The sequence below is a fragment of the Pectinophora gossypiella genome, chromosome Z, assembly GCF_024362695.1.
Source record: "Pectinophora gossypiella chromosome Z, ilPecGoss1.1, whole genome shotgun sequence".
NCBI lineage: Eukaryota > Metazoa > Arthropoda > Insecta > Lepidoptera > Gelechiidae > Pectinophora > Pectinophora gossypiella.
In genome coordinates this window covers 14,771,423-14,797,635 of record NC_065433.1, presented here as the reverse complement: position 1 = coordinate 14,797,635, position 26,213 = coordinate 14,771,423, and the positions used below count along the sequence as shown (strand labels likewise).

The window sequence follows — 26,213 nt, the reverse complement described above, 5'->3', positions numbered from 1 at the left end:
TAGATCGTAAATCTGTTCATTAGCAAGTATTTATTTCACACGTTATTAATTATGTACATTATATTTACAATAAATTCAAAATTAATTTCTAAACAGTGTCAATTTTTTTTTTTGTTTTTGTTTTCCCCGAAGGGTAAGGCAAAGGGAACTATGCCCATACAGCCATGTCTGACGTATTTTTTTTCTTGATGATTAATGAAATGATGAAAGGTGATGATGATGAAACCTAAGCCCCCACCCTCGGAGTAGACTCCTACTCCGAACCCCAAACGAATTAACTCGAAAGTCCGCATAAACTTTTGAGTTATGAAGCGGCTTCCTGACACGAAGCGAAAATAGGCAGATACACTTTGTTTATTGAATACTCCAATATAATAACACTCGCGAATGTCTTCCGACTAACTTAATGCGATCATTAACCACAAAACACCACTTCGTATTAATTATTTAGATTATTCAATGAAGAAAGCAACTGTCCCGTTCCCGTTTCCCGCCAAAAAGCCCTAAACAGTGTCAATTTCTTTAGAAACTGTCTTTATGACACCCTGTCACATTGATTTTTTTTTTCATTAAGTCGTTTGATCTCCGTTTGATCTTGAGGCGTGACTTTTTCAGCTTTTCTTTTAAATTTTTCATCTCGTCTTCTTGAACTGACTGAAATAAAGTTTAATAATAATGTTAAAATAGTGTATGTACAAAATAATCTATAAAAATAAAAGTAAAATATATCTGATTTAAGTCCATTGTGCAGCTGGTTGAATTATACACACTATATATGTATATCATGTTAAAAATATAAAAAAGAAAATTATTTGATATACCTTGTCATGTAAATCCAGTCGACACTTTTGGATTTAATATCTGAAATCAAAGATAATAATCATTTACTTATATAAAACGTGTACAGCTCATAATTGTTTAGACATAAAACAACTACAGACTTAGTATATACTAAGTTTATTAAGTACATAATAATATGTAGTTGAATGATAGATAGTATAAACGTGTTGTGATAACATGATACAAATATCTTATTTATCTAGCCAGCAGTGAGATGATGCAGGCTAGGCTGAAATTATAATATATAAATTTAAACACCATTTCATCTGTCTGATCTATAATGATAATTGGACGAAGACAAATAATTAAACAAAAGAAATGGCTCCGGCCTTCGAAAACAATTTATTGAAGACAAAGAAAACAAATTCAAGAAATAATACACGAAGAAAAACTTCATCCGACCAGGCTGTATGGCTATGTCCCTTTGCCTGCTCCTTCTCGGGGCAAATTTAACAAAAAAAAAATTTACTATGGAACATTTCCGTTTGATACGTAGCATTGGTAGCATCTCTACTTGGTCTGTGCACGGCGTGGAGTCGACGCCATCTTGTTGTGGTGGGTCAAACATTCTATAAGTTAGTATTAGGCGCATTTAATACGGTTGAATGTGTTTTACATTTTTACAGTTTCAGATTATTCAATCTGGTAGTTTCTACGATTATGAGCCCACAGTACAAAAGCTGAATTTTTATATAGATGCAGGTTACGCAGGCAGGTAAGTTTTAACTTTCTTTAATTTTAGTAGGTACCACGACCAATATCCCTTAGTATGTTGTCATTTGTTCGTAAATTAAAAGTTAACTTTTCTGTCGAAAATAGGACGTATACACAAAATGCGAAGCTATTTACCTGTCATATCAGTGGCGTATTTGCTATACTTAAACAATATTTGGTCTTTTAATTAAGACATTTAATTATTTTAACGAATTTGATATCGTCAAAGCTACTTCTTCTTCTATCGTGTAGGATGTGAGGTGAATTACCAACCTCATCAAAGCTACTATAAAACCAGGACTTGGTAAAATTTTGATCGATTTTATAGGTACCGTTGACTTAGCCGAATTTTCGTGTGAAATCAGTATGGGCGTGGGACTTTTCTCAAAAAAAGAAACAGTTCTGTTTTAACCTCGTAAGCCCTGGGGTCCTCTGAGAAGGACCAAATAATTGTAGTCTTAAGGGCCGAAGGTTTTGAAATAGTTCGTTGGAATAATCAACGAAGGTACTTTTAAAAGTAACAAAACTTTGCCGGTTAATTTAATGCAACCCTTTTGCGCCGATTGAGAAAAAAGTATTTTGACTATGAACTAGTTCATTCAATTTCGTGAATAGGTGGCTTTGATAGAAAAACAGAAATATGTATCACTTGTCGTAATTTGTCATTTTATTGCTAAAGATATTGAAATAAAAAATACTAAATATTAATGTAATGTGTGTATATTTTAATGTTGTAAATGTATATGTGTGTCGTAGATTTTACCTAAATAAACTCTTTTTTTTTATATGAAGAAAAGGCATGTGGGTTTCCTCACAATGTTTTCCTTCACCGCTGAGCATGTGATAATCATTTATGATCCAAACATGAATTCGAAAACAAATTCGACAATCACTGGTTTAGGCCTGTGCTGGATTCGAACCTGCGACTTCAAAGTGAGAGGCAAGCGTTCTACCAACTAGGCTACCATGGCTCCACCTGCTAGGGACCGCAGAGTCGAATCACCTGTGATGAGACTACAATTGATCATAGATTGGTCGCCCCTAAGTGCTCCCGGTTCGATCATCTTCCATTTCCCATATAGTCGCCTTTGCCACAGTAGCCCTTACTAGTAGTAAAACATATGTATATGTTGGGATATCGCCCATTAGTCAAAGCGATCACCACTGGATCACCTGCACGTTGGGAGGCACGTCGGCCATCCCCTTAGGCCATAATTCTCAGGGATTCTCTACGGTCGCTGTTACAAACTAAAAAAACGATCCGGACTCTGAGGGCTATCTATTACAAACGTCCAAGTACAGGTCGAATCACGACATCCTGAACGTCTAGTTAATATATGTATAATATAGGTCTATACTTGTTCATTCGGAAGCGCTGGAATAATGGTGAGTGACATTATTCCAGCACTCGGGTAATAACCACTTTTCACTCCACTCGTATCCAACCTTTTTTCTTTCCCGCCATGCGCCTGTTATCTCTTTTTACCTGTTCAACATTCACAGTCCAGTCAACATCGCACGTCCCCGAAATATCATCGGTGTTGCCGTAAGCGATAAAGTATCAAGCATAAATAAATAACCATAAATACTCATTATACGTGTCGGAATCGTGGCTGACCACGGCAAACCTAACCAACACTTTAAAGTTTTGATATTAATATCTCGAAAGCGGTGCATCGCAGAGTAAAAATAGCGTATTTTTCAACACCCTATGTTAACGTTAAGTCGTAGTAATTTCACTCAAAAATTCGGCAATATTCCAACTCAAAGTACCCCCCCCTTAAGTATACTCCAACCAACATCAATGGTAATTTTATCATTTGAACTAGAGCTTTGCGCATGTTATAATACAGTCCACCTTTGAAATGTTGTTTCCTTACCAAAGTAGAAAGTAAAAAATAGAATTATTTAAATACTTTCTATGCTATGTACTTGATACATAGCTTCATTGTACAATTTAATTTTGTATGATGTGAAATTTTTCATCACAAACTATATTGCATCTCTTGCTTGCATGTCTGTTTAAATGTTTTTTACATGATCCTCTACCACTGAAAAGTCTTCCAAAAGGTTCATACACATATAGCTGTTATTAAAAATTATGTATGAGAATATGCATAATGTCATGGATATTTATTTAATCCTTTCAACATCTGATTGCTATGTGTGTGAGTTTCAAATAATTTGTGACTTTCAAAATCAGTACTACTAGTGGCCTTGCCTTACTTATCCATATTTTATTTTTCAGAAGAGCCTAACGTCAGAAGAGTCGGTGTGCAGGAAGAATATATAAAATTCCGACCGTCACCCAATTTTAAAAACATGAAAAAGTTTTTAAAAAACAGGAGTAATCATCACTCGGTAACTCCTGAACCCCAATGCGAAAAGTTGGATCGAAAAGAAATAAAACCGGTGGTAGTGCAACCGCCACTACCACCATACCCACCACCACCTGATAGTCCTCCGAATCTAAATATTGTTATTAAACAAGAAAAAGAGGATGATGATGAGTCACAAAGCAGCTCAGGTGGAGAGGGGGATCATAGCCAAGAGCTAACAACATCAGAAGAGCGTGCTGTAGAACAGACAGAAGAACGTCCCAAGAAAGAAATCTGCAAAGAATTTATTAGAGGCAACTGCAAGAGGCCTGTATGCAGATATGCACATGAAGTCGACGTATCTCAGTTGGCTGGAGTATATACATTCTGCTGGAATTACCAGAATGCTGTGTGTACATTTCCAAATTGCCGGTTTGTACATGCATCAGTATTTGAAGAAGCTGAATTTTATCGAACTGGAGTCCTGCCACCACATGCTAGAAGTCATCTCAAAAAACCATCACCTACATCAGAAGGTATTAAGTTATGCAGTTACATATATTTATTACTAAACAATTATAACATGCAATACAATTATTTAAGACCTATTGTAGATTTTATAACTATTATGTTTTCATTTTCACCTATTGTGGCTGACATATCTGCATTTTTTTGCTAAAATAATTTGTCTTATTGACAATAACAAAAGGTGCAAATCAGATTCGCTAAACGTTTCAGATACGTCAGTTAGCGACGTCAGCGATGATATATTGCATAGGGAGGTACCTACTTAATATATTTTTTTTATTTTCAGAGACCCAGCAAGAGATGAAACCATCTAACTTTACAAACCTTCCTCCACCAGTTCATCCAACGTAAGCATTACTTAATTAAAAATATTTTTGTATTATTTTAATAATATTACTAGTACCTACGTTGATCACCAAGGAAAGAAAGTGACCAATGGCCAATGAGGGTATTGGCCAAGAGTCATAATACACCTGAATTGGGAATCATACTCTCTCCTGAGAAATACATAATGCTTTATGCTACATCTACAAGGAAAATAGCTAACTGCTTTGTATGGAAATTTATAATGCTACAATATGGCATTATTATAATAATGTTTCTTTTGTTTTTATTGAAATACGTACAGCCGCGCCAAGCTCCTCTACCACTGCACTAGTAACATTTACGGCTACAAAGCTGTTTGTCTTTTGACATGTCACAAACTTTAATTTTAGAAAGTAACAATACAATTTTTCGAAAACTTCTCTACTTATTTAGTATGACAGTAACATCTCCCCTCTTTAAAAAAGGAAGAAGGCATTTCGGACAGGTGTAGTATAAAATTTATTTGAGAAGTACCCTCAATATTTACGATTATTTTTATTGCCTTGCAGTGTGGATAAATCTCTGCCCATCCTTAGCTGTGTACCTACAAGCACCATTGAACAAAGACCTGAAGATGAAATGAGAAACTTGTTGTCACGCAATGTTTCTCCTTTTAAACGGGGCATTGAGGAATGTATGTATAGTTTATTTTTTTAATATTTAGTAATTTATTCAATTTTGCCATTGGTTTGCAACACTTATATTTACATCGTGTTTATATGTATATGTAATGTTATTAGTTTTACATCACCATAAAAATACCGTTTTAAAAATATGTCTTCTGGAAAATAACATATACAAGAGTAAGGCAATATCTAATCTGTACTTTTGATTTTGGTAGTAGTCATTTCATTATACATATACATAATTTAATAACTGCTGTATACATGCTGCATGCTGCTGTGTGTATATGTATCTAACTCGAGGATCAAAACTTTTGACTCACTTCACTTTCACTTCACTTTTTAAAGTTTATGGCTGCATCGTTTAGAAACGATGATTCTACCAACGTCAAGGTACCGAAGAAAAAAAACCATAAAAAAAATTAAATAAATAAAAAAAATAGTCGGTAGGTACATTTAACTTTTGACTCAAAAGTCAAATGGGTTTAAGCGACAATTTGGGCGAAATTGACTTATATATGACACCTTGGGATCGGAACGTCATTAGACGTTCTGTCCTTGAAAGTGTTAACATATTTTATGATAAATTACCTAGCTATTTCATGAATACATAAATGTTCGCATATAATCATATTTTTATTATGACAAGGTCGTAATTTTGAAATCTACTAAGCTAATTGACACTCCTTCATTAATGACTGGCTTTAAGGCCCCTATAGCCGCTAATGACCTTGAGCGTTCTGTAAAAATCATAATTGTCACGATACACTTTATTATAGCTTATTGGTGTAAAGTAATCACAATTTTCACTACCATTCGAAAATGTTTTCGTCTAGAGGGCGCCACATTAAATTTAGCGTGACTACTGGACAACCAAGACACTTCATTTGTTAAATTCGGTATGTAAGGGAAAAAAAGTTACGTTAATTATAAACCATTTCGAGATTTCGTCTTAATTAGCTTTATTTCTGTAAATCAGCCGGATGGTGTTTATTTTAGCAATTATCGAGTATATATTTGACCTTGTGACCTTTAAAGATAGTCTGTTTAACCAAGTGGTCTTTGCTAAATGCCGTTTATAATAAATAAATAAAATTAATATACGTCCGGTCTTGTGCCAAGTGATTGGTGTAGGGCGGTGATTGTGCCGTTGTTTAAGGGCAAGGGTTCACAGCAAGAGTGCAAGAACTACCGTGGCATAAGCCTTCTCAGCGTCGTTGGTCAACTGTATGCGAAAGTACTGATTGAACGTCTGATGAAAGAGACAGAGGAGAAAATTTAGAGGTATGTAGAAGAGGTATGGGATGCATGGATCAGGTCTTCTCTCTTCGATGCATCACCGAAAAACAACTGGCAGTTCATCAGAAGGTATTCTGTGCCTTTACAGATTTAGAGAAGGTCTATGTAGAGTGATGAGAGATGAACTGTGGTGTGTACTATCCGAGTATGGGTTGGACGGCAACCTGATACGCGCGCTGAAGTCTTTGTATAAGGGTTCTAGTGCGTGTGTCAGAGTTAATGGCGCACTGTCTTCCTGGTTCGACATCTCTGTTGGTGTCAGGCAGGGATGCGTGGCGTCACCATGGCTGTTCAATCTATTCATGGATAGTTGTCTGAATGAATTGAAAGAATCTGTGAGTGGGGTAAGAATGGGGGAGTTGCTTCTGAACTGCCTCCTGTATGCTGATGATCAAGTTCTTGTAGCATCATCGGCGGAGGAACTTCAGTACATGGTATCTCTAATGGTACGTGAATTACAAAAAAAGGGTATGAGAGTGAATGTTAATAAGACGAAAGTTTTGGTGATGGAAAGAGAAGAGAATGTGTCTGAGTGTAGAATTATCATTGGGAATGAAATAGTGGAACAAGTGAATGAATTTGTGTATTTGGGTTCTGTTTACAAGGGATGGTAAATGTGATGAAGATATAGAAAGGAGAGTGAGATTGGGTAGTTCAGTGAATGGGGCAATGCATGCAGTTATTAGTAGCCAATGTATCTCGCAAGATGCGAGGATGGCTCTTCACAATGCAGTACTTGTCCCTACGCTGAAGTACGGTAGTGAATGTTGGGTATGGCAGAAGAAGCATGAAAGTAGGATTAATGCCGTAGAAATGAGGTCTTTGCGTAGCATCTGCGGTGTGAAGTTGAGTGATAGAGAAACAGTGTGATACGACAGAGATGTGGTGTAAAAGACGATATAGTGACTAAGATTGAGAAGGGAATGTTAGGTTGATTTGGACATGTAGAGCGGATGAAGGATATTAGAATTGCAAAAGCGGTATATAAAGCGAAAGTTGATGGTAGGGCCGAGAAGAACTTACATTGACCAAATTGGAGATGTCCTTCGAAAAGGTTTAATACGAACTACTCTGAACCGGTGTGCGTGTACGAAGCGATTGATGAATGTGGAGGAAGCAAAAGAAGTGTGTCAGGATCGAAGCAAATGGAATTCTATAGTCTCTGCTTACCCCGGTGGGAAATAGGCGTGAGTTTATGTATGTATGTATGTAAAATTAATACAATCTGTGGCCTTCACTAGTCATCACTAGAGTAAGGTGTCCTACGAGTGTACAGTTAACAAATATAATAAAATAACTTCGATAATAATGCGGATTACTTATCCCCATCATGTGTATTAGAAGTATAAACTATACAAACTTAATGAAAATAATAAAAAAATAACAAAATGTTATTTGTATCTATCTTATTGGGCCTAAGTATTCTTAGGGACCGCCCACAGTTTGGGCACATTACCCTAACAAAATGTCAATATTAAAATTTTAATACAAGGAGCGTGTATAAAAAAATACCTTCAAAAATACCTTACATACCCAATTCTGACAGGTGGTTTAGAAGTTAAGTTGGAACACACGTGCATTTACACATACTACATTATACAATTATACATACAAACATAAAGGAGGAGTTGGGAAATGAAAGTAGAAAACATCTTCATTTAATTATATTTTTAGTGTAGTATTAATATGCCACAAACTTTTCAAACATTCCGATTCTAGGGAAGATATCAATCAATAGGTAACAAAATTTTTGTGGCATTTTTGCCTAGCCAATTTAGGAGAAAGTAGTATACGAAAACGGTCATTTCAGATATATAAGGGCCTTAATGCATTTTCAATAAATTGTTAATCTATATTTTAAACAATTATTATAGGGGTTAAGGCCTTATTTATTACGTTACGCTTGGGCACAGTGTAAGGGGCCACGATTTCACCATACATTTTATACCTACACCCATTGATGTATAATATGTTACTACCTACACCTCACGCTTCGAGCCAGATGAGTAATATAATAAGGCCCTTATAATTGTACGCTGTTACATTCGCCATCGCGATTGGTTTATCGCCATACCAGAATTTTATTTTTTAGTTTTAGTGCATTGCGCCTGTCTATAATATTCTTCCATTTTTACTGATAAAAACTAGGTATAACTTGCGCGCTTTGCGACTGTCATAATATAGCTTGATGATTTTGTCTGCAGTCACCGGCTCGCCACGTGAACTTGAAGTCAGTGAACATTTGGCGAAAAAGTGTAAAAACTGCGACATTGGAGAGTTCAGGTATAATGCATACGACTAATTTTAATGTTGCCACGAGCACAAGTAAAGGCGATGTAGTGTTTTCATATATGTTCATTATAACGATGAAGGTCACTGCTTAGTGTATTATTATTAACTAGTATTCCGCCCGCGACTCGTTCCGCGTAAACATCTGTTAAGTATGCTTTTTTACGCCTTTGGAAAATAAGTTATTAATTATTAGTCATTCTGTGTGACAAAACATATCAAATGCAGAAGAGTGATTACAATCATAATCAATCAACGAAACTTTGCGAGCTATAGTGAGTGCGAAACAAACACTATAACCAGTTGTTTTCACAAACCGTAAACATTGCTATAAAGTGAATTTTACATTCATACTGTTGTTATTGCATATCGAATTGTCAAACAGCAATGGCGACATATAAATAGAGACCAATTTTATTTGTAACCTGCACTAGCAAATTACTATTAAAATATTATTTTTTTATTTTATTTTTTGTATATAACTCAGCTAAAGAAACTCAAAAGAATATTATCTATTGCAGTTTAAAATATAATAAAGAGATGATGGAGAATATTTCCCAATCGTCAGAGGAAATTATCAAGAAAATTGCACAAATTTCTAAGAAAAGCACGAAATTGTTGAATGTCTTGTATACAGTTGTCAAACAAATGGTAAGTATGTTTCTGGAATCATACAATATATTTATTCTCGTTAGATTAGGGTTTTGGAGAGCACGTTAAGCCGTCACACGTGTTAGTGTCGGTATATTGTAGTCTTTGATGTATAATATTATTTTACTATAGTAATACATTGTAGTCGTCAGGCAAAATCGCTAGTTTTCGTAACTATTGAACAATTTGGCAACGGGGTTGGTTACTAGCCCAGACATCGGTGTCAACTTTTTTTTATTTACATGATTTATTTTCCGGAGAACTTCTTGCCTGGAGAATCTGTGTCATCCTATACTGGAGCAAGTCCGCGAAAGGAAGGATGAAAGGAGGTCCGGGGGCAGTTTTGAGACCTCAAGGCTGTTTATGTTATCTTATAGTAGTAGGGAAGTGACACTGAACACATTTCTGAAAGAATTGGTTGGGCCCCTCTCACCCACTCTGCAACTCCTTTATTGACAGGACTATGTGTGTATTAATTGTTATTTACTTTTCTAGAGTTGGAACAAGACTGCAACTGTTAACAACGGGATTATTAGTGCAGATAAAGAGAAGGTAATTTATATTTTCATATTATAATAATAATTTTTCTCAACAGCCTCCGTGGTCTAGTGGTTAGAGCGTTAGGCTCACGATCTGGAGGTCCGGGTTCGATTCCCGATGGGGACATTGTCGAAATCACTTTGTGAGACTGTCCTTTGATTGGTAAGGACTTTTCAGGCTTGAATCACCTGATTGTCCGAAAAAGTAAGATGATTCCGTGCTTCGGAGGGCACGTTAAGCCGTTGGTCCCGGCTATTAGCCGTAAAAACACCTCCACCAACACGCAGTGGAGCAGCGTGGTGGAGTACGCTCCATACCCCCTCCGGTTGATTGAGGGGAGGCCTGTGCCCAGCAGTGGGACGTATATAGGCAGTTTATGTAATTTTCCTCAAAAGCCTTTCCTTTCCTGGGCGAAATTAACACCGAAAGTGTTAAAACGCAAACTACAACCCGACGATGTGCACAAATCTTTGCCCACCATGCATGCGTCTTTCAAACTTAAGATGTCAGTATCAGACTATCCTTATGATAACTTATGCATGCAATCAAAAGTGAAATTACAAGGAGCGTGTATGAAAGTTTTAAAACGAAATAAAATTAAGCAACTTTCGTAATTGAATTACTATTGAAAGTAAGATTTTTTTATTACATTGAGTAGGTTAGAATCTATATTAGCAGTTGTAAATTATATACCTTATCTGCAGCGAATGGGCGTCATCAGGTCCGTTTTTTACCTTCGCCATTTCGCGGCTAATACGTAGTTGGTCCCAAAGTTCTATCACCGGCACAATTAAAAAAAAATGTTTTTGTTGTACTCGAATGGTCCCAGAATAGTACTCGAATAATCTCGGGTGAAACCTTCTAGTAAAGAAAAACAAGGAAACTGCTACGCGTCAGAAAAGACTGCCGCTAACAAGATTTACGGTGACATTCCAGAAGTCTCTGGTTGCAGAATTTGTTTATGCGATGTGATATTGTTAATCCCTCACAGTACTTTAAATTGATATAAATAATTAAAAACTAATGAATACTTTGGTTATAATAATTATTTTAATTTATGACAGACTTTGGGATCGACTACGTATAACACCCGTTATGAGGACTAAATTTAAATGTACATTTCATGCACATTCAAATTCAAAAATGTTTATATATATATTCGTAGGGTTACAATAGGTTTAATTCGCTTCCGAATACTATTTTTCTACGAGTGGCTGATTGATAAGTATCCGAAATGAAATACTTTTTAAAACTAAAATGTTATAAAATATATACCGTTCTATTTTTAAATCTTTAGTAAGCTTACATGCAAAATTATATTAAAATATCATCGGAACGAGTTTTTAATATTTTACATGAACATTTGAAAAAGCTTTGCGCGCGTTGGGTGCCGCGTTTGCCGACTGCAGACCAAAGACAGCGGAGAGTGGATGATTCCTTATAGTGTCTAGAGCTGTATAAACTTGATCCTGTTGAATTTTCGCGGCTATATGTAACCGTTGATGAAATATGGATTCATCATTATACGCCTGAAACAAAAGAACAGTCTAAACAGTGGACTAAGAGCGGTGAATCTGTGCCTAAGAAGGCAAAATCAACATTACCGGCTGGAAAGGTGATGGCTACTGTCTTTTGGGATAAGAGAGGTGTGATTCACGTGGATTATCTTGAAAAGGGTAGGACAATTAATGGACAATACTACACAAACTTGCTGCAAAGATTGAATGAAGAAATTCAAAGGAAGCGACCTTATTTAGCGACGAAAAAATACTGCTCCACCAAGACAACGCACCTGTTCACACCTCCGCTGTAGCAAACGCTAAAATAGAAGAATTAAGATTTAAATTGCTGCCGCATCCACCTTACTCGCCAGACCTGGCTCCGTGCGACTTCCATCTGTTTCCAAATTTATAAAAGTGGCTAGGTGGCCAAAGATCTTCTTATAAAGAAGTCAATGCCACCGTAGACGGCTATTTTGAGGGGTTGCACAGGATCTTCTACCAAAATGGTATAAAAGCTTTAGAGAAGCGCTGGAATAAGTGTGTACAGGTAGAAGGAAGCTATGTTGAAAATAAATCATTTTTGTGTATAATATTAGCAGTTATCATTTTCATTTCGGATACTTATCAATCAGCCCTCGTATGGTACGTTTTAAGGTTACAATAGAAAAATAGTATTCGGAAGCGAATTACAGCTACCCTCAATTTACAATTTGGTTGTCAATTTGTCATGTTATTAATTATTTTTGTAGGCATTCCTGGATCAGCTCAACACTTACCTTAGCAACACAAACAACAGGATGTCATCTCTCACGGTTATCAATGATGACAATTTAAAGGTATTATTTCTTTTTTGTTTTGGTTAAATGGCTTTATGTAGGTTTCTAAGTGTAAAACGTTTGATTCGTTCAATAGTGCCGGAGATTGTCTGCAATAAACGAATATTTCATTTTATAAGTTATGCATGATCGTTGCTTGTATACAAACGGGCACCCTTCATGTATATCCTTTCCAGCCGTATTCGACAGGTCTCCAATCTAGGAACGCCTAAGATGCGCTCTCATATGGCTGACGTAACCGATCTTAGCAGTGAATGTACGGCCACATTCACTGCACGTCAGCACACCTCCGATATAATTATATGTTATGGCCGCAGATGGTCGGGCCTTCAGCTCGTCGCGTTTTAAATCAAGCTCTTCCTGACGTTTCTGTTCAAAGCCATACACCTTGGTGTTCACAGTATACCTCCATTGCGGCCAATCCTGGGCCAGTATCTCCCACCGCGATGGGGCCACGCCGCATCCTTTCATGTGACGTTTGAGCACATCTTTGTACCGCAAGAGTTGGCCGCCCTGTTTCCGCTTGCCCTCTTGCAATTCCGAGTAGAAGATGCGCTTTGCTACTCTGTCATTAGACATACGGGAGACATGCCCACACCACCGCAACTGCCGCCACAACAGATAGGCCTCAACGCCAACATTCGCACGTCGCAGGACTTCAGTGTTTCGAACACGTTCGCACCAATAAATGTTTAAGATATTATGAAGGCAGTTGAGATGAAACCTATCTACATGCGGATGTGCTTGCGGTACGGGCACCAGGTTTCGGAGGCATACAGGAGATTTGGCAGGACGATCGTCGTATACATAGACACCTTGATATGTAGCTTAATCTCGTGCGAGCGGAACACCTTGGCGCGAAGTTTACCAAATACAGCAGCAGCGGCTCCAATTCTACTGTTTACTTCATCGTCAAGGCGGCACTTAGACGTTATCGTGCTCCCCAGATATTTGAACTTGTCTATCCGCTTAAGCAAGTCCCCGCCGAGCTCCACGTCGATAGGGACACTCAGTGTATCCAGAACCATGACTTCGGTCTTCTTGATACTGATTTTCAGGCCAAATCGACGACATGACTCGTAGAGACCCGACATAAGCCGTTGCAGACCATCCGGGGATTCCGCCACGAAACACAAGTCGTCTGCGTACATTATCTCCGTGATGGTGGTGTAAGACACTTTGGTGTAGGCTTTTAGTCTGGCCAGATTGAAAACACCGCCATCGGTACGAAAGCGAAAACGGACGCTTTCGGACAGAGTTTGCAAGGTGTCCCGAACTACAACCGCAAAATAAAGGGCGAAAAGAGTCGGCGCCAGAACACATCCTTGCTTGACGCCACAAGTAACACCGAAGTATTCTGACTGATCGCACCCCATACTGACACAGCATTGCATGCCATCGTGCAGGAGTCGAATTAGCCTCACAAACTTGTCCGTGTCCGTGCACCCCAGTTTCGCTAGTACCATCCACAGAGCTTCACGACACTGTCAAAGGCCTTTTCTAGGTCAACAAAGCAAAGATACAGAGGTTGACCTTGCTCTCTGCTCTTCTCCTGAAGTTGCCGTATAGAGAAAATGGCCTCACATGTGCCTCGGTCAGGTCGGAAGCCAAACTGTGTTTCCGGCAAGATTAGCCTAGCTTCACTAGGCGGTTTAATAGAACGCGAGCAAAGACCTTCCCCGGTGAAGACAGAAGAGATATGCCCCTGTAGGAATTGCAGTCTGAGCGGTCTCCCTTGTTCTTGTACAAGGAGCAAAAGCGAGAGACACTAAAGTCAGCAGGCACGCTCTCCTCATCCCACATACGCAAGAACAGTCTCCAGATAGTGACATGCAGTTCCTCACCTCCGTATTTCAGCAGTTCACCGGGTACATTGTCAATACCGCACGTTTTCCCGTTCTTTTGCTGCTTAATAGCTGCAACAACTTCGTTCAGCGCCAATGGAGCGTCCAGCTCACTAGTGGTGGGGAGCGATGACATGGAATTGATGAACTGCAAGTCTGCAGCCCTATCAATATTAAGCAGGTTGTAGAAGTGCACCCTCCACCGATTGAATACATTTTGTTTGTTGGTAAGCAGCACCGAGCCGTCCTGAGATCTAAGTGGGATGTTGCATCTAGGTGTCGTCCCAACAAGCTTACGCACTTCATTGTAAAATGCACCCAGCTGGTTCGTATCGGAAAGCCACTGGATGCGCTTAGCCCTGTCAAGCCACCACCTGTCCTTCACCTCCCGCACCATCCTTCGTAGTTGAGCACTGCTACTCTTGACCTGCTCCGTCTGCTGGCCAGGACTTTGATGAGAGAGTGCTCGGTGTTTCCTAATTGCCTCGGTCAGCACCTCGTTGTTATCGCCGTACCAGTCGTTATAGCGGCTGCGTGTTACACCTACCGTGTCTGACGCAATATCGACTAATTTCGACGAGAGCTTTTGCCATTCAGCTAGAGGATCACCACTTTCTGTATTTAGTGTCCAAACCGTGACACTGATTGCCTGAGCATAGTTCTCCTGAGTGTCTGGATCCTGGAGCTTATCTACGTCCAGACGCACAGGTTTCACTCCTCGAGATCTGCGAGGAGGATGCAAACGGAGCTTAAGCTTCGTCAAGACGAGCCGATGGTCGCTTCAGCAGTCGGAACCTCTCATAACACGAGTGACGTGAACTTGGGAGAAGTCTGTCTGTTTTATGATGACAATCAATCAGGTGCCAGTGCTTGGACCTGGGGTACATCCATGTGGTCTTGTATTTGGTAGGAAGCCTAAACATAGTGTTAGTAATAACCAGTTCGAATTGGGCACATAGCGATAGTAACAATTGGCCATTACTGTTCATTTTACCAACACCATGTCTTCCCAAGCCTCGAAATCACGACCGACTCTCGCGTTAAAGTCACCCAGCATTAATACCTGATCACTAGGACGAATCCTAGAGAGTTGCTGCGTGATCTCTTCGTAAAACTTGGCCTTCATATCATCACCCCCGTCCATAGTTGGTACGTGTACACTGATCACCGTCATGAAGTTGTCATTGACCAGGTGTAGGCGCAAAGAAGTAACGCGGTCTGAGATGTGCACAGGCCACTGCTCCAAATTAATTGCAATACAATTTTTGATTGCGAAACCAACACCAGATCGCCTGGGCACGGTAGCAGAGGTACCCTTCCAATAAAAGGTATACCCGCCCCCGCGCTCTACTAGCTCCCCCTCATCAGCCAAGTGCGTCTCACTGAGAGCAGCAATATCCAAATCTTAGCGTCCGAGTTCACGGGCTACTATGGCAGTTTTCCGTTCTGGGCAGATGTTGCAGTCGCGATTTTTTTTTTTTTTTTTTTTTTTTTTATTTATTCATTCATTACAAAAGATATTATAAAATTCTTACATTACGACACTGAAACCTATAATGGGTTTAAGATGTGTCAAATTCACGTCAGGCAGTACAGGTATAAATTAACCCTTAACACAATAAATTTAAGGTTGAAAAAGTAATATAGGTACAATACGAATGTATCCGCGGGTAGTAACTCGGTAATCAATTAACAAAATATAGTTGGACGGTCGGACCGGTATATTTCGACCGATCAAGGACGGTTCGCACATTCCATGCGCCGAATGTCATAGTCCTGGTTTTAATATTCTTTAAACTAATATCTTTATTTTGCATCGGTCGACCACGAAATAAAAGATGCAGAGGCAGCCGTGGTTACTACCTCCAAAGAGGGTTGGGCTAAGCATTTGTTTGGGACACCTTTTCTAGTCCTCTCCCCGGCTGAGCGAAGGAAGCAGTGCCCCCTAAATAGAGCTGCTTTGTCACTCAGGGTGCTACCGAGCCCGCATTGTTAGCCCTGTGCAATGCAGAAGCGACCACTCTCCCTGAGCCGCCTATGTGCAGTCATTAGCGAAAGCCCAGTTGGCATTACAACCAGACCTCTCTGCCTCTGCCTATCGCCACAGGACGAAATTTGTCGATCGGAGTCCAGACATCGGAGCTGGATGCCTTGCCTTGCTGTCTCGCCAGATCCGCCAAAACCAGTTGCACATCTGCGTTGGCTTACCTTCACCACCGAAACAGTCTTCATGCACTATACGTTGTCAGACCTATCGCCTAAGCGACAAGCCCCCCTCTGCCAGGTTCAGCCCGCGAGCCAACGCGGTTTGCCGGGGTGTGGCCGCTGCGTGCACCGCAGCTACCTGGAGCCACTGGCGAGAGATTATGGAACGTTTATGGCCAAAGGATCATTACCGTCCTCAATGGACTGGCTGGTAAAGTCCCAAAGTTTAGTCTCAAACGCCCCACTACACCCCATAAAGAAACATAACTCGAAGATTTTGTGACATCCAATATAAGTTTCCTTTATTACTATTAGTTATGTGTCCTTGGGGGAGGCCTATGCCCAGCAGTGGGCGTCATACGGCTGATGATGATGATGTGTACCGCCAAGTCACGCGAAGCCATAGCATCTCGTATTTTCATTGATGTGTTATTTTATGAAAATTTTAAAAGGTATCACTTAACTAGATTGCTTCGTTCGTTCGTTCCTCAGGAGGGCCGGCGTATCTCTTAGTGATGCATGGTCTGAACGTTTGCGCCGCACACGCCGGCAGGGGAGTCAACTCAGCCATATAGGTGTTTATATTGAGCGCAGCGCCCATGGCCCGTGTGTAGTCGGTGCAGATTGCATCAGTCCAGTCTCAATAGATCTGATCCTATTATTTTAATACTGGGACTGAACCCCCAGCCTACTTTACCAGACCTTGCTGATTTCCATGATTCAGACCCATTCCCAATACTGAAGTCTGACAACAAAAGTTCAGCATTGACGACAAATTTTATTTATCATTATATTAAATCAACCCCTTTTCGAGGCTAAACATTGACCCACACACATTAGGCGTTATACCCAGTAAAAGGCTTCTATTTTGATGAATTATATTAACATTTTTTTCCAGAATATGCAGGGAGGCAACATGAACTTGACGAGTTTGATGGCGAAAATCCTCTGCAGCGCTAGCGAGCAAGCCCTACCTAACGAGTCCTCTCGAGAAACTTAGCAAAGAAACAACGCGAGAGCGCTCCGCTAGCACGAAATGCAGGTGCACAGAAAAAGTCATACTTTTCTTTATCCGTTTTTGGACACATTTTCATGAATAACAACAAAGCTTCTGGCGGTAGGGCTCCGCTAGCTGACATCGAATATATTTACCTCCGATATACAGGGTGTTAGTGACATCGTAACGAAAATGAAAATGGATCGCCTATTTGATTGTATTAAAAACGATGGTGGGTTATACGATGGTAGGATTCTGAGTTAATATTAAGTGGAATTTTCTGTCGTCTGCATTCGTGTTTTTTTTTATTATTTTCAATTCTATACTTTTGCGATGGAAAATTCCACTAGATATTAGCTCAAATTAATGAGCTAAATCTTCCCCCTCATTAGTCGTTACCATGTCACAAAAAAGCCGCCAAGTACATATAAGTAGCCATACAAGTACGTATGGGTGCTATTGACATCGTAACGAATACTGAGGGTCGTGATTCAGACCATGGTTCTGTGATGATATCAAGTGGAATTTCCTGTTAGAAAATTCATGAAAACGAGTATGGGCGAATCTGGTCCAAGAACTTTTAAATATGAAATGAAAGCTTATGCTTTCCTTATGATTCTGGCAAAGTTTTATCAGATTCTGACCCGGGGTTCTTTTTTTACGTCCATGTTTGTCCTGGCTAAAATTGTGACAAAATACAATGGGGGACTAAAATCGACTCAAGATTTGTTGCTGAATAACTAAGTCTACATAAATAATTATGTATCATAATGTATATCATTTTAAAGAGGAACTTTATCAGAATCCGAAACAAAACAAAGAAGAAAACAAAAGGTTTACGTAAGCTAATTATAGTCAACTTACATCTGCAGCGGCATTGTTTCTGGGTAGTTCGAGTTTCGTGCGAATTACCCCTTCCAAAAGTATCTTACCGATTTATTTTTATATTGCTTCCTGAATCTGATCTGAGTGATAATAACAAGAAAAAAAAGATTTACATTGACTATAATTAGCTTACGTAAACCTTTTGTTTTGTTTCTGATAAAGTTCCTCTTTAAAATGATATACATTATGATACATAATTATTTATGTAGACGTAGTTATTCATAAACAAATCTTGAGTCGATTTTAGTCTATTTTTAGTCAGGACAAACATGGACGTAAAAAAAAATCCCCGGGACAGAATCTGATAGAACTTTGCCAGAATCAAGCATTCATTTCATATAAGTCTCATCAGTGGAGGTTCTTGGACCAAGTTTCATACAAACGTGCCCTTTGGCATATTTTTTTTTAAACATTTTCTGTTCCTTGCTTTTGCGACGGAAAATTCGACTTTCCAATTTTAGTATCAACTAAGAATCACGTTCTGATCATCCCTCAAAGTTTTTGTTACGATGTCACTACAGCCTGTATAGGTGGGTAGATAATTATTGCGACCGGCCAAACAAGATTGAGGACTAACTTATTTTTTATTAAAAACAAAATGTATACAAATCTGATCATACAGTACTGTGTTATTTTGATTAAAATGATAATGATGAAATGATACGATTATAGATTCCTGTAGGATATATTTTTTTATATGAGAACTTCCTACGATACTTTACATAAATGAGTCCTTAATTGTCGTTGTACTTTTATTTTTACATGATTACAATAATAATTTAATAATTTCCATAGGTGAGTAAAGTGCACACGGCCAATAATTGATATTTATTTTTATTTCTTGACTAGTATACTACTAAAATAATTAATTTCTTGTGATAAGGATACGGTTAGAAAGATTTGAATATAAATAAACGATGTATTTATGTCGTGGCCAGATCTTAGATTTGATCATTTCATGAAATATGACCATTTCATGAAGGTCGAACACATCATTAAATGATCAATTCTACGATCTGGCCACGACATAAATACATCGTTTATTTATATTCAAATCTTTCTAACCGTATCCTTATCACAAGAAATTAATTATTTTAGTAGTATACTAGTCAAGAAATAAAAATAAATATCAATTATTGGCCGTGTGCACTTTACTCACCTATGGAAATTATTAAATTATTATTGTAATCATGTAAAAATAAAAGTACAACGACAATTAAGGACTCATTTATGTAAAGTATCGTAGGAAGTTCTCATATAAAAAAATATATCCTACAGGAATCTATAATCGTATCATTTCATCATTATCATTTTAATCAAAATAACACAGTACTGTATGATCAGATTTGTATACATTTTGTTTTTAATAAAAAATAAGTTAGTCCTCAATCTTGTTTGGCCGGTCGCAATAATTATCTACCCACCTATACAGGCTGTAGTGACATCGTAACAAAAACTTTGAGGGATGATCAGAACGTGATTCTTAGTTGATACTAAAATTGGAAAGTCGAATTTTCCGTCGCAAAAGCAAGGAACAGAAAATGTTTAAAAAAAAATATGCCAAAGGGCACGTTTGTATGAAACTTGGTCCAAGAACCTCCACTGATGAGACTTATATGAAATGAATGCTTGATTCTGGCAAAGTTCTATCAGATTCTGTCCCGGGGATTTTTTTTTACGTCCATGTTTGTCCTGACTAAAAATAGACTAAAATCGACTCAAGATTTGTTTATGAATAACTACGTCTACATAAATAATTATGTATCATAATGTATATCATTTTAAAGAGGAACTTTATCAGAAACAAAACAAAAGGTTTACGTAAGCTAATTATAGTCAATGTAAATCTTTTTTTTCTTGTTATTATCACTCAGATCAGATTCAGGAAGCAATATAAAAATAAATCGGTAAGATACTTTTGGAAGGGGTAATTCGCACGAAACTCGAACTACCCAGAAACAATGCCGCTGCAGATGTAAGTTGACTATAATTAGCTTATGTAAACCTTTTGTTTTCTTCTTTGTTTTGTTTCGGATTCTGATAAAGTTCCTCTTTAAAATGATATACATTATGATACATAATTATTTATGTAGACTTAGTTATTCAGCAACAAATCTTGAGTCGATTTTAGTCCCCCATTGTATTTTGTCACAATTTTAGCCAGGACAAACATGGACGTAAAAAAAGAACCCCGGGTCAGAATCTGATAAAACTTTGCCAGAATCATAAGGAAAGCATAAGCTTTCATTTCATATAAAAGTTCTTGGACCAGATTCGCCCATACTCGTTTTCATGAATTTTCTAACAGGAAATTCCACTTGATATCATCACAGAACCATGGTCTGAATCACGACCCTCAGTATTCGTTACGATGTCAATAGCACCCATACGTACTTGTATGGCTACTTATATGTACTTGGCGGCTTTTTTGTGGCATGGTAACGACTAATGAGGGGGAAGATTTAGCTCATTAATTTGAGCTAATATCTAGTGGAATTTTCCATCGCAAAAGTATAGAATTGAAAATAATAAAAAAAAACACGAATGCAGACGACAGAAAATTCCACTTAATATTAACTCAGAATCCTACCATCGTATAACCCACCATCGTTTTTAATACAATCAAATAGGCGATCCATTTTCATTTTCGTTACGATGTCACTAACACCCTGTATATCGGAGGTAAATATATTCGATGTCAGCTAGCGGAGCCCTACCGCCAGAAGCTTTGTTGTTGTTTTGTTGATATATTTTTTTATATGAGAACTTCCTACGATACTTTACATAAATGAGTCCTTAATTGTCGTTGTACTTTTATTTTTACATGATTACAATAATAATTTAATAATTTCCATAGGTGAGTAAAGTGCACACGGCCAATAATTGATATTTATTTTTATTTCTTGACTAGTATACTACTAAAATAATTAATTTCTTGTGATAAGGATACGGTTAGAAAGATTTGAATATAAATAAACGATGTATTTATGTCGTGGCCAGATCTTAGATTTGATCATTTCATGAAATATGACCATTTCATGAAGGTCGAACACATCATTAAATGATCAATTCTACGATCTGGTCACGACATTTATAAGGTTTCTTAAAACGGTCCGACGGCCTTTCGGCCACTATATATTACGACTATAACGGTTGTTAGTGACATCATAACGAAATAACGAGGGATGATTCAGATCATGATTCTAGTTAATATCAAGTGGAATTATCCGTCGCAAAATTCATGATTTTTTATATCTTTAAATTATTTTCCATTCTATACTTTTGCGAAGTTTCAGAATAATGAACCGAATCACCCCCCTCAGTATTCGTTACGTTGTTACGTACAAGTAGGTACAGGTAGCCATACAAGTGCGTATGGGTGATAGCGACACCATAAAGAATACTGAGGGGGATGATTCAGATCATGATTCTGAGTTGATATCAAGTGGAATTTCCTGTCGGAAAATTCATGAGAATTTTAGTGTTTTTTCAATTATTTTCAGTTTCATACTTTTTTGCGTCGGAAAATTCCACTTGATATCAACTCAGAATAATGGTCATAATCCCTCAAAATTTTCGTTACCATGTCACTAACAGATACTGGAGAACCGATATTATCTTAAGAAATAGCCCAATTACAAAACTATTTATTTCGTTGTTTAGCACAGCGCAAATAAATAACATTGGGTAGGTATTACGAAAGATGAATATTGTAATATTTTCTAATACTAAATTGTTTTTCATAACCTGTACAACATCACTTTTTTCTAAGTTACATTATGTTTATAATGGAGTATACAAATGTAGTCATAGTTTAAACTATACTATAATTTGTCTTTAAGCTAGCATGCGCATTTAGAACTACACCGGTAAACTGTTATATCAGATACAGATTGACTACCAAATACAGGAACTGCTTCAGAAACCGATATATTCTATTCCATTTGCACATTATGATAAGTTTAGGAGTATTGTTAGCATAGTATTTATCTTTTGTTTTGTAAATCCTTATATATAAATACCCTATTGTAGAATTCGGCGAAATTATATGACTTTAGTAACGTTAGTAATCAGTGCTCTGTGGAATTAGATGACAGATATTTTTAAAATGTACTAATATACCTTTGTAAAACATACGTAAAGCGAATAAATACACTAGAAATAATAACAGGCTGAAAGTACCTGACAATATACAATTATCGATGTTCAAAATTAATCCATAAAGACCCAGAGTTATACGACACTTGGTATCACTAAAAGTATTTTTTTAAACAGTGGTAATGTTATGTTTGATAACAGGTATTTGAAATTGTCATTGAAACGTTTTGTCAGTTTATTAAGTGTCCCTTAGGTGTCTGAAGATTTGTTCTGTTAATGTTCTGAAAACCATTAGTCAATTTGTATAATACTTGCTGTATTTGAAGGGCCAACAGATTCTATGTATCGGCACCATCGCTAGCCTTAAATAAATAATTCCATACATTCGTTGTCTATGATTTCAGAACTTATTGCACATCTTTGGTTGGAACGTTTATTAGTCTGGTGCAAAACACCTATGACCATGATTTTGACTTTTCGTCTCTCTGTTTTGGTTCAAATATGAAAATGTCAGCCGGTAGTAGCACAAAACGTCAAAGCATTTGGTAGATGACTAAACATACTATAACACCAAAAAAAATTCTACGGTCATTACTGGCTTTCATTGGACTTCAGAAACTATTTTTTCGTAGATTTTAGCGTATCTATGACCACGAATAGAGCTTTCCCAGCATAGAGCAAAACGGACCGCCGCTTTCTCAATGACTAGTAATTAGTAGCAACTATTATAATACTTCTAACAACAAAAATTGAAAGACTTACCACATGCTAAAATGACATACAAACACCATATATTTTTGGTGCAACATAGAACGTGCTTAGAATGTGTTGACTCTAAACCTGAATGGACTCTAAGCCTGTAAGTAACCTAATTAATATGAACTTGCAATCTTTCAAATCACTTTTTCAGAACTATGTTTTTCCGTAGTATTAGATTTCATGAGCGATTTATTAATACGAGTATGACTACCATGCGAAAAAGTAGGTTCGTAGTAGGTGTTGTTGCGCGCATCGCTAATACTGCACTACGCTTAATACTACACTAGGAGTAATACTGTATTACAGAGAGGTATCTCACGTTTACGGTAGTAGCTATTTGTAACTAAGTACAATAAAAGCCCAGTGTAGGGTATTTTAGTTACCGGTAGTTACTACCGTAACCGTGAGATACCTCTCAGAATTGTTAGTAAAAATTCTTCTTTCCTTTTTACATACCATCATTATTATGTACCTACCTACTTACATAAAATATAATTCTTCCTACATCATTCAAAAAACAGCTATACATATATTAAATGAACTAAAAGTCATATTTTATTAACAACACCACATCGTTGTCTGTATCGTTTTCCACATCGTTTAATGTTTCAATAAAAATATACTACATCGTATATATATAATATATATAAGTAGTATATTTTATATAATCGTATATATATAAAATATACTACATAATTGAATATTTAAATGACACACACGCACACACAGTACATGTACTATCCATACTAATATTATAAATGCGAAAGTAACTCTGTCTGTCTGTCTGTCTGTCTGTCTGTTACTCTTTCACGCCTAAACGGCTCAACGGATTTTGATGAAATTTGGTATGGTGATAGATGATAACCTAGAAATGGTCATAGGCTATAAATAATCACGCCATCGTTCTTAGGGGGTAGGCAGTTGGCAGATAACTAAATTGATTTAGTGATTTGTAGTCGTTTTTGTTGGGACTTTTGCTCTTTCACGTCTAAACGGCTGAACGGATTTTAATGAAATTTAGTAAGGTAATAGTTGGTTATCTAAAAACGGTTGTACGAGCAAATTGATCACGTCATCGTACTTAGGGGGTAGGAAGTAGGCAGAAAACTGAATTGAGTTAGTGATTTTTTTATAGTTTTTGCTGGGAGTTTTGTCTATCATGCCTAAACGGCTCAACGGATTTTGATGAAATTTAGTAAGCTGATAGATAGTAATCTAGAAAAGGATATGGCCTATTAATATTTATGCTATCGTACTTAAGGCGTAGGCAGTAGACAGAAAACTAGGTTAGTGATTTTTAATTGTTTGTTTTAAAAGTTTGCCTCATTCACGCCTTAACGTCTGAACGGAATTTTATAAGACTTGGTTAATTTAAAGATAGGATCTTAGGCACGGACACAGGCTACTTTTTATGGCGGGAAAATACCTCATTCCCGCGGAAATCTAGATTTCGTGATCGTGTCAAGAAGCGCATGACGCCATAGCTACTGGAATGATTTCGATGTTTTTTTTTAAACTGAGTGACCTCAAGTTAGTATTTGATCACTTTTCTAACTTAGAGGGTAGGTAGGCGCCATAATTTAGGGAATTTATGATAAAATTTTGATGCAACTGTCTTTATTAAACAGTTATATCTCATTCCTACAGGAACCTACACATAGCTATAGCTAGCTATCTATTAACATTAAAACTCTTTCTAGAATCACATTACGCCAATTAATTGATCTGATTTGTATAAGTTTTTTTATTCAACTGACTGTTACATTACATACAGATAAAATCTAATTACTTACACCACATAATTAATATAGTACTACATGACTAGCTACGCTTTAAACTTGAGGAGGTAATTCGATAGACATTTATACGAACTTTAAGCCCAGTAATCAATCATAGTAATAAGGTAATACTCATTTTAGACAAAGAAACGGATAGGTAATCAGTTCGTCAACGAAATTATAACACCTACACTTAGTTTGTTTACTATTTAACGAGGGAAAATAATCCTTACTAATATTATAAATGCGAAAGTAACTCTGTCTGTCTGTCTGTCTGTCTGTTACGCTTTCCCGCTTAAACCTCTCAACCGATTTTGATTAAATTTGGCACAGACAATCTTTAGACCCTGAGAAAGAAAATAGGATACCTTTTATTGCGAAAAGAAGGGACGAAGAGATTGAAATAGGGGTTGAAAGTTTGTATGGGATATTTTAATTTTAAAATATAAATCCATGAAACTTTATATTTAAGCACTTGATAAAAAATAATTAAACATTTGTTCTAGCGTTGCTGAAATTTCGACCAGTGAGGGGGTGAAATGAGGGTTGAAAGTTTGTATGGGAGTTCGTCATTTTTGGGGATAAAACCACGAAACTTTATATTTAGGAACTTGATAAGAAATAAAAAAACAATTTGTTAAAGCGTTTTTGAAAATTCGATCTTTGAGGGGATGAAATAGGTGTTGAAATTTTTTATGAGGTTCGTCATTTTTCAAGATAAAAATATTAAATTTTGTGTTTAGGCACTAAATAACAAACAAAAAATCGTTTGTTCAAGCATTTTGAAATTTTTACCAGTATGGGGGTAAAATACGGGTTGAATGTTTGTATGGGTATTCGTCATTTTTGAAGATAAAACCATGAAACTTGGTACGTAGGTCTCTTAGGATGTGCAGAGTTTTTCAACAAACGGATTTTCCGAAATTCGAACGGAACGGAACGGATTCGGAACGGGAACTACGAAGCCAAACTTTTTGTATACAAAATATTAACCATTGAACCTAGGAACATGATATTTAGTAGTTTTGGGTGTATCAAGTTAAAAAAATTTGGCTTTTGTAGATAAAGTTCCTTTTAACGAATACTCTGCATCGCCGCCACTGCCGTCGGTCGTCGTTCGTCGTCGCGCACATTCGCCGAA

The 26,213-nt window shown here is 37.3% G+C and overlaps 1 protein-coding gene across 3 annotated transcripts; it reads left to right on the top strand.

Annotated features, from left to right (window-relative positions):
* The first annotated feature begins 1,316 nt into the window (after positions 1-1,316).
* On the top strand, positions 1,317-22,919 carry LOC126380699 (uncharacterized). 3 transcript variants are annotated; one of them, XM_050030291.1, is made up of 10 exons: positions 1,317-1,395; positions 1,467-1,555; positions 3,803-4,408; positions 4,687-4,747; positions 5,276-5,400; positions 8,893-8,971; positions 9,499-9,628; positions 10,124-10,180; positions 12,420-12,506; positions 17,454-22,919. In XM_050030291.1, exons 2-10 carry the CDS (start codon positions 1,537-1,539, stop codon positions 17,553-17,555), a joined length of 1,266 nt encoding a protein of 421 aa, XP_049886248.1. In that variant the 5' UTR covers positions 1,317-1,395; positions 1,467-1,536; the 3' UTR covers positions 17,556-22,919. The 3 variants fall into 3 exon arrangements, with proteins under 3 accessions (XP_049886248.1, XP_049886249.1, XP_049886247.1); XM_050030292.1 differs by having other exon boundaries at positions 1,318-1,395; positions 1,473-1,555; XM_050030290.1 differs by having other exon boundaries at positions 1,331-1,551.
* The last annotated feature ends 3,294 nt before the right edge of the window (positions 22,920-26,213 follow it).

Coding starts and splice junctions, on each gene's coding strand:
- LOC126380699 (XM_050030290.1), top strand. CDS start 1,446: ATGTGTTTTACATTTTTACAGTTTCAGATTATTCAATCTGGTAGTTTC. Junction 4,748..5,275: donor CCTCCACCAGTTCATCCAAC/GTAAGCATTACT, acceptor ATTGCCTTGCAG/TGTGGATAAATCTCTGCCCA. Junction 12,507..17,453: donor TCAATGATGACAATTTAAAG/GTATTATTTCTT, acceptor ATTTTTTTCCAG/AATATGCAGGGAGGCAACAT.